The 9,030-nt window shown below is 45.5% G+C and overlaps 2 protein-coding genes across 2 annotated transcripts; one reads left to right on the top strand and one right to left on the bottom strand.

Annotated features, from left to right (window-relative positions):
• Nucleotides 1-1,895: 1,895 nt before the first annotated feature.
• On the bottom strand, nt 1,896-4,032 carry LOC103652443 (uncharacterized). Its single transcript, XM_008678024.2, has 4 exons — nt 3,910-4,032; nt 3,642-3,752; nt 3,025-3,395; nt 1,896-2,085 (listed from the first exon to the last, which is right to left on the bottom strand). The coding sequence occupies exons 1-4, from the start codon at nt 4,030-4,032 to the stop codon at nt 1,896-1,898; spliced, it is 795 nt and encodes a 264-aa protein (XP_008676246.2).
• A 1,143-nt stretch (nt 4,033-5,175) lies between these two features.
• On the top strand, nt 5,176-9,026 carry LOC100272767 (Dihydropyrimidinase). Its single transcript, NM_001147220.1, has 13 exons — nt 5,176-5,661; nt 5,759-5,917; nt 6,052-6,106; nt 6,204-6,473; nt 6,696-6,907; nt 7,061-7,181; nt 7,389-7,476; nt 7,550-7,628; nt 7,840-7,927; nt 8,019-8,059; nt 8,161-8,213; nt 8,341-8,497; nt 8,590-9,026. The coding sequence occupies exons 1-13, from the start codon at nt 5,560-5,562 to the stop codon at nt 8,779-8,781; spliced, it is 1,617 nt and encodes a 538-aa protein (NP_001140692.1). The 5' UTR covers nt 5,176-5,559; the 3' UTR covers nt 8,782-9,026.
• The last annotated feature ends 4 nt before the right edge of the window (nt 9,027-9,030 follow it).

Here is a 9,030-nt window from a genome sequence, read left to right as displayed (position 1 = left end):
GGAGGACCAGGGCCCTCTTACAGAGGGTTGGTGGGCCCGCGCGGAGAAGGACGGGATGACGCTCGCGCAAGGCCGCTCGCTCCCACTCCCGCGTGGATGCTTGTATCCCCCTACTGCAAGCGCACTCGACTCAGGCGCGGGGCTAACACGAAGGCCGCGGGATCCGCTCTCTCACGCCCGCCTCCCTCCGGCTGCTTCCTTTCCCCCCTTCGCGTTCCGCCTCGCGTCGACCCATCTGGGCTGGGGCACGCGGCGACAATTCACTCGTCGGTCCAGGGACCCCCCGGGTTTCGAAACACCGACAGAGCCGCTCTATTATGTGTTTGGTAAGCTGGAACGGAGCGATTCTGTCTTTTGTTTGGTTGCAGAGTGAACTGAAACATAGCGGCTCTGTTTTTTGTTTGGTTGCAGAGGGAGGCGCGTGAGCTGCTGGCCTGCTGCGCACGGATGGGAAGGCAAGCTGTACGAGCGGGCTGGGAACGGAGCGGCTCCGTCCTATTGATTTTTTGGAGTTGGATGATTCCGGATCTGAGGAGAATATTCCCTAATTAGAGCCACTCCGTTCTAGTTACTTTGTAACTAAACAACAACAAAACTAAGACAGAACAACTCCATTCTACTTGGCTCTTTAATCAAACACTACCTAAAAATCCTTACATGATCCTATACTCTCTAGGACAAGGGGTATGTTGAGTAGTTGTGCAAGATGGATAAGGTCAAATACGTACCTGAATGGCTTCACTACTTGCATTGCAAGAGCATTCAAGTTTCTACACATACCAGATGCACTTTGTAGCACCTATGAATACGAGAGTTGGTCCTCAGCAAGTCAATAGATCTTTATTGTGATGTTGATTTTATAGAAATTAGTAATATGCTGAAATAGAAATTAAAAGTTAAAGTCTAAGTACTTTGGAAAAAACTCTTTTCATATAAAATAAGATTTAAAATAATGGACGGTGAGGGTATTATTTTAGGCCAATGCTCTTACATTTTCTACACCTCCTTAAACATACCAGGAGATTATGTAAAAGCTCATGATCTTTGGCAAGGAGACTCCATTGCGATATACAAAGATGACGAAACGACCGCTTTGTACTCACTTTTCCTCATTAGCATTTAGACCCTGTTCTAATCTCGCGAGATAAACTTTAGCAGCTTTTTTTAGCTACTTTTAGCCATTTGTAATCTAAACAGAAGAGCTAATGGTGGTAATTGAAGCTAAACTTTAGCACTTCAATTCATATAGCTAAAGTTTAGCAGGAAGCTAAAGTTTATCCCGTGAGATTGAAACGGGGCCTTAACCAACTTGCACTTTTTTTTTGGCATTCTGTCAATATCTGCTTATGGCGTGCTGTATTTTGTGAAGGTCGTAGGAGCAAAGAAGGCGGGCTATGCATTTCTATACTATGAAAGCCGGTTCAAAACGGCGATAAAGATGCTATCCACGTCGGTTCAAATTCTTGAAGCCGCTCGATCGTGAATCAATGGCCTATGTTCATCACGAATCACGGTCTCGGTAACATGCGAAATACGACTCTCGCTCCCTCGCTTCCTCCGCCTCTGGAGACTTCTAGCAGACGCTGGCCACCTCTTCTCGCTCCTTCCGGCTCACCCCTCTTCCTTGGCAGCGAAGTCCCTGTGCGTGACCGCGACGACGAAAGTGCCGAGGGCATCGGTGTCGGAGCCGGTAGCCGTCGCCAGTTCAAAACGGCGATAAAGACGCTATCCACGTCGGTTCAAATTCTTGAAGCCGCTCGATCGTGAATCAATGGCCTATGTTCATCACGAATCACGGTCTCGGTAACATGCGAAATACGACTCTCGCTCCCTCGCTTCCTCCGCCTCTGGAGACTTCTAGCAGACGCTGGCCACCTCTTCTCGCTCCTTCCGGCTCACCCCTCTTCCTTGGCAGCGAAGTCCCTGTGCGTGACCGCGACGACGAAAGTGCCGAGGGCATCGGTGTCGGAGCCGGTAGCCGTCGCCAGATCCAGTGTCGCTGTGGATCTAGGGTTCCGCCGGTGGGTTGCTGGCGGTGGAGGAGACCGCAGCAGGCGCTTTCCTGGAGGACACCTCCGGCCGGATCTGAAGGTCGGTGAAGATGGAAAAGGCTCAGACGATGTAGCTTGTCTACGGACGTATCACTCTCGGAGCTTGGCGGATTTGTTGGTCGGCGTCGTCGGTGTCGTCGGTGTAAAGCTAAAGCAACCGTAGCTGCCTCGAAGAAGCCTCGCTTCAGTGAAAGGTACAACATCTTCTGAAATCTTTTATTTCCCATTCTTGATCTGTACTTTCATGGTGTCATAAAGGTTGATTCCGGTGACGTCGGTGGTAGGTGATAGCCGGGTGTGAAGCAGGCTTCACAGGGGCAGGGAGCGGGGGTGCACAGACCGACAGACGGCTACGGCGAGGACGTTCCGGTACGTCTCTGCTCACTCGAGTGAACTAGGGTTAGTCAGGCTAGTAGGCTACGAAATCCTACTCTTCATCTATGGTCACCGATCGGTGTAGCCAACAAATGTACTCTCGCGTCGCCGCGTCGGGAATCCGAATCACAGGCTCCAGCCCGATCCCGTCGAACACAAACCGCAATTCGCGTAGAATTGAATTGTTATTGAGTCGAAGTAAAACCATGGACCTAAGTTTAATCCAGAACGGGGATATGCTGCAGTTTATCTGCTTACTAGGATAGGATACTATCATTCCTTCTATCTCATCTATCCTACGACTTTACCGAACAATATGGTGTTGCAGTGTACATGTTCTACAGACACTGTGACAAAGAATTGGCTTCTCCTGTACATTTTCCTTATCGAGATTGTGCTGCCAAGTATTCCATGTTGTTGTACTTTGCAAATACTCTGTTCTCATTCTCTTCCCACCATTTTTGTGCCTCAGTCTCCCCAAAATGCTTCCGGTTGCGAGATCACCATGAGCAAGTTATCATAAAAAAATATTATTCAGTTTTAAGCCAACTGTGATGAATGACGTAAAAGCATTGGAGAGAGGCTTTGAGGAGTTCACCTGAACCGGATGCTCTTGATTCCCTTCTTACCATCGGGGGATGTAACGACTGAAATGGACACCCCACGCTCAATTTTCTCGATCATTCCACTGGAGTCAGTAGGAGCAACTGTGCTATCTGTTCCCCCGTCATAACCTCTGCTGCTATTGGAGGCTCTTCTGCCATTCTGATGCACAGCTGAGTCATCCGCCACAACAGTGTTAGAAGATGTTGTAGATTGCATATCCACTTCCTCTATGTTGTGTTGATCCCTGATGCTGTTTAGCGGTGGAATTTTGCCGGTGACAGGAGTTTTGTCGGGTGGGTCAGGGACGATCCTGGAATCATCTAGTTCCAAATCATCTAAAAGTTTATTTGATAAAGCATTTCTCTGCACAGGTTCGCAGAAGATTACTTATATGACATCAGACAGAAAATTTCTAAAGGACAAACCCAGTGCTGGGGAATTCCACATGAGTGGGGTTTAGGAAAAGAATAACAGGTCAAGCTTTATCTCTGCATTTTTGCAGAGAGGCTGCATCGAACACAGGACCTTTGGCTCATTGGAAAGACTTCTCACCACTGTGTCAGAAAAGTTCTAAAATATTGGATTTTTTTTTATAAGACAGACTTATACCTGATTTGTTAAAATCTTTATAATCTCTTTTGCAGCATTGCACTTTGTGGCCTCGTCCCTTGCTATCAACCAGGTTTCCTCAAGTTTTCGTTCAACTAAATTTTGAGGCTCCTATGCCGGCATTGTTCTGCTAGAGTGGTTACCTGCATAGATAAGAGCAAGATCACCATGTGTCCCTAGAAAACGCATATTTTTTTAAAAAAACAATATAGTTCCGTATAAGAATTATTATATGGGTCCCTAGAAAATAATAAGTTATAGAAATTACCTGTGCTTGAAGCTGTTTCACCTCCTCCAACATTATCTTTTCTATCAAATCTTGTTCTTTCCTCCTCTTATCAGTAGTTCGTGTTAAAGGGGCAGCAGTCTTTTGTGAGACTGGATCAGTCATTCTCCCTATACGACAAACATCAACTGGCTGCTTCTTTGATGTCAAACAATGTGAAATGTTGTCTCTTGCACATTTGAATTGATTGGGGCATTCTACCTGTCCCCACCTTTGTTTTTGCATTTGATTCAGAGTGGCTGATTCCTGATTTCTCTGGTTGGTACTTCGTATGGAACCCATTTTTTCCATGATGAAATTTGCTTCCTTAAGCATTCGTGATAACTTTGGTGTATATGTTCTTGTTTCTGTTAAAGGCGGTTCTTTTTGGATCTTTGATTCACAACTCATTTTGCCATGCTCAGCTGTTTTATTCAGTTCATTGAAACAAGCATCACACACACGACATCTTTTGCTCTGAACCAATCTGGATTGCTCTGAACCAATCTGAGCCAACTTCCAACAACATATATCTATCAGTAAATAGCCAACTTCCAACAACTATTTTATATACTTACGAATGTCGCCCATTTTTGTGTACATAGCTAAAGGCCGTCCAGATTTATATATGTTTCTACGACATGTATCAGTAAACTCTAGTTTACGTGTAATGGAGGCTACTTGGAAGCCAGATCCAAATGCTTCTTATTGTGTATTATCGTGTCCGTTTGCTCTACAACTAAACTGCAATGATGATAGACATCATGATAGCCTCATCTTAGTTTTATAATGTGATGTATACTATTATATTTATGTGCTTCACAACAAATGTTTTCATCTCAAATATGGTCATGCCGCAAAATAGCCTCATCGTAGTTTTGTAATGTGATGTATACTATTATATTTATGTGCTTCACATTAAATATTTTCATCTCAAATATGGTCATGCCGCAATATCCAATTGGCTAATATTTTACAAATATTCCAAGATCTAAATCACTGTTTACCACGCGCGCATAGGCGCGCGCGATACACTAGTATGCATATATTGACAGCTCCACAAGTATTCCACGACTATGCAGCTCCCATCGCACCAGGAGAACTGGAGAATATCATACATTTTTTATTTTTCATCTAATAAACTCAACTAAATTTTTTGTTTGGTTGTTTTTTTAAACACGTGCCTGTGGCACGTGCCTCTCAAGTCTCAACTAGTATGTAGAAATTGGCTAGTCGATCGGATACTCCCTTTCCCTGCGAAGTGTTCTACGACTGGTGGACTCTCTTGGCTGTGGCTGCTGATCCGCCAATGTCAAAGGCACGTGCAGCAGCAGTTGCCCTTGCCCCTGGGTCTGGTTGATCGCGATGCACATGACCGGAGCCTGACTTTGGTGCGGCGTGAGCACGATGATGCGTTGCGCGGTTCGGATTCGTGAGAGCTGTAGTCAAAAGGCTGGAACGGATGGAATTATCCGAGCAGATTGGGTGGGACGGCGGAGGGAGCCCTTTGCGCCGTCACAAATCGCAACCAATCGCCGAGTTGCTTGTGTTAAATAGCTCTTCGCGTACGACACGGCAAGCGGGCTGCGACGGCGACTTTCTCATCTGCTCACTGCTCTGCTTCTCCACTCCGCTCCGCTGGCAGCGCAGGCCATGGCGACACAGGCGCTGGCGCCCTCCCTCCGCCTCCTCCTGCTGCTACCGCTGCTCGCCGCCGCCGCCGCCGCCGCCGCGTTGTCTCACCCAGCGCACGAGGTGGGTGTGCTTTGATTCTGTTCTGTCGTCGCATGCTTTGTCTGCTCTGGCTGCTCGCCTCGCCTGACGTGGCTGGATTCGGCTGCGCGCGTGGCAGTTCTGCGCGGTCGGGGGTGACGCCTCCGGCTGCGGCGGCGGAGGAGACGGCACGAGGATCCTGATCAAGGGCGGGACGGTGGTCAACGCGCACCTCGCGGAGGAGGCCGACGTCTACATCGAGGACGGCGTCGTCGTCGCCGTCCGCCCAGACATCCCGGTGAGTGCTTCATGGCTTACGCCTCCGCGAGATTGATTGGTTCCCAATCTGTGGATCCCGGTACGTGCTCGACTTGTGTTACCTTAGGATCTCTACCTGGCACAGTAATTTTTGTGTCTTGATGTCATTTCTAGGTTGATGTTGATAATGTCAGGGTAATCGACGCAACAGGAAAATATGTCATGCCAGGTGAATTCTTACTATCCCCCTTGTGGTGAATAGTTGAACAATCTGCTAAGAGCATTACTTGTTGCACAGTTTATAAGCCTTCCGGTGAATGTTGCAGGTGGAATTGACCCTCACACGCACCTGGAGATGGAGTTCATGGGCACCGTGACCATAGATGACTTCTTCAGCGGCCATGCTGCGGCACTGGCGGGTGGGACGACGATGCATATTGACTTTGTCATTCCCGTGGACGGCAACTTGACTGCAGGGTTGGAGTCCTACAAGCACAAAGCCGCAAAAGCTGCCATGGATTATGGCTTTCACATGGCCATTACAAAGTGGAATGATGAGGTTGCAAGGGAAATGGAAGTGATGGTTAAAGAACATGGTCAGTGTATACATTTTGATTTTCCTCTACTGTTGTTTATTTTCTTAAGGAATTAAACCAAACTTCGCTACATAACTCATGATAATCAGTTTTTTTTATAATGGAAAGGTATATTACAATTTTTTGATAGCTTGGTGCATGACTGCATGGTTTTTAGATTTTGAAGTAGATCCTATTAAATATCAATTTATATCTTATTAAATACAAATTTCGAAATTGCAGGGATAAATTCTTTCAAGTTTTTCATGGCATATAAAGGCTCCTTGATGGTTACTGATGACCTCCTCCTGCAAGGCCTACGGAAATGCAAGTCGCTTGGTGCCCTTGCTATGGTTCATGCAGAGAATGGTGATGCTGTTGCCGAGGGACAACAGCGGATGATTGACCTTGGGATAACTGGTCCAGAAGGGCATGCTCTCTCAAGGCCTCCAATTGTAACCCCAAATCTAACCTTCTATTCTTCTGTTATGCTCCTAGTCCTAGATATGTTCAGGTTTTCAATAATAATTAGGACACTAAGGAACCTGCCATCTATTCTCACATTAAGCTATTCAAAAATGAAATAATTTTGTTCTCATTCACTGCAGTTAGAAGGAGAAGCAACTGCACGGGCAATCCGTTTAGCTAAGTTCATCAATACGCCACTGTATGTTGTTCATGTGATGAGCATCGACGCAATGGATGAGATTGCCAAGGCTAAAAGAGAAGGTCAGCTTGGCATATTTTCTTCTAGAATTTAGTTGGATTCTACTTTGGATCCTGAACCAAAGTTCCTACTCTTCAATGTGACTACTGTTGAAATGAACTCGTGGGGCCTGAGAACTGGATACTTTTTGAGATAGATCATTTACTGAATGCCTCGCTTGACTCAATTTTTAGTAACTGGACTAGGTTATACTTTAAAAAACTTTGCAGGGCAGAGAGTCATCGGTGAACCTGTGGTTTCTGGACTAGTGCTTGATGATTCTTGGCTTTGGGATCCTGACTTCACGATTGCTTCAAAGTAAATGGGAAAACAACTCAGTAGTAATGCTTTTCGAATTATAAATTATTTCTATTTCACACGATGCTTCTAGGTACGTGATGAGTCCTCCAATCCGGGAAGCAGGGCATGGTAAAGCACTCCAAGCTGCTCTTTCATCGGGAATTCTACAGGTGACACACTCGTGTCATACACTGAACTGTGGAGTCAAACAAATTGCATATTGTCTTTCAGTTTTTTTTTCAACAGTGGAACTGTATTTGTTGCATAGAATAGACGGTATATTAATTGCTGAGAGGCAATGTTACATTACCTGCTATGGAGAAGGAAACTTATGTTGCATTTTTCATAGTTACATAAACACCTAACTGTACTTTGTTGCAGCTTGTAGGTACTGATCACTGCACATTCAACTCCACACAGAAAGCTTTTGGTTCTGATGATTTTCGGAAGATTCCCAATGGTGTAAATGGTAGGGACTCTGGACTTAAATGTTAGAGTGGTAGTAGGATCTGTAATATGTATTGAGACATCTCTCCTGAGTCCTGACTACTTGAACACAGGTCTTGAGGAACGGATGCATATACTTTGGGACAGCATGGTGGTAAGTTTAGTTTGTGAAATGGTTTAAAAGAAATTAACAGTTAGAATTATGTAGGTTGTCTATTCAGTTCTCCTACTCTGATATTTATGAACCGTACACAGGAGACTGGCAAGATTTCTGTAACCGACTATGTCAGAGTGACAAGCACAGAATGGTACTATACATTAAATCTGCTCAAACCAGGGTTTAGTTTAGAAGTAACCAGATTGTCATATCAAAATGCATTGTTCAACTAGCAAAAAAAAAAAAAACAATGGTACAAATTACTCAACCATTTTCAGCGCCAAGACCTTCAACATATTCCCTCGGAAAGGAGCAATCCTGGAAGGATCTGACGCAGATATCATAATCCTGAACCCTGAAAGGAGCTTTGTGATGGGTGCTCTCACACACCATTCGAGGTCCAACACCAATGTGTACGAGGGCAGGAAAGGAAAGGTTGGTTCTTCTTTGCACACATGAATCAGCAGTATTTGACGTGGAACTTGCAACTTGCGGGTGCATCATGTACTAATGTTCATTTCGTGTAGGGAATGGTGGAAATAACAATCTCAAGGGGCCGAGTGGTATGGGAGGATGGCGTTCTGAACATTGCACCTGGTTCAGGACGATACGTCATGATGCCACCTTTCGGCTACGTCTTTGATGGGATCGAGAAGTCCGATGCGACCTACAGAGCTTCCCTCCGAGCCCCTGTACAGCGTGGTAAAGCTGCTGCATAGCTATGACAGCTGCTGATGCCATTGACAGGGCAGTAGCCCCCCATCTGATTCAAGAACGAGTTGCTCCAAGGTGAACACCGCATCGTTCCATGCGTATTGTCTATACAGAACAGTTTATTTAAGATCAGATTCAGGATAGGTAAAGGCCTCAGCTTGCCTATGTACATCAAACACATTTGTTACTAGTTCTGGTCAATTTGTGCAACTAGCAATTCGCTGTTCCAATAAATCATATTATCACATTCATTA

This window comes from Zea mays, chromosome 3 (genome assembly GCF_902167145.1).
Source record: "Zea mays cultivar B73 chromosome 3, Zm-B73-REFERENCE-NAM-5.0, whole genome shotgun sequence".
In the NCBI taxonomy this organism is placed as follows: Eukaryota; Viridiplantae; Streptophyta; class Magnoliopsida; order Poales; family Poaceae; genus Zea; species Zea mays.
The sequence above is the reverse complement of the archived record's forward strand: the minus strand, read 5'-3'. Positions and strand labels throughout refer to the sequence as shown.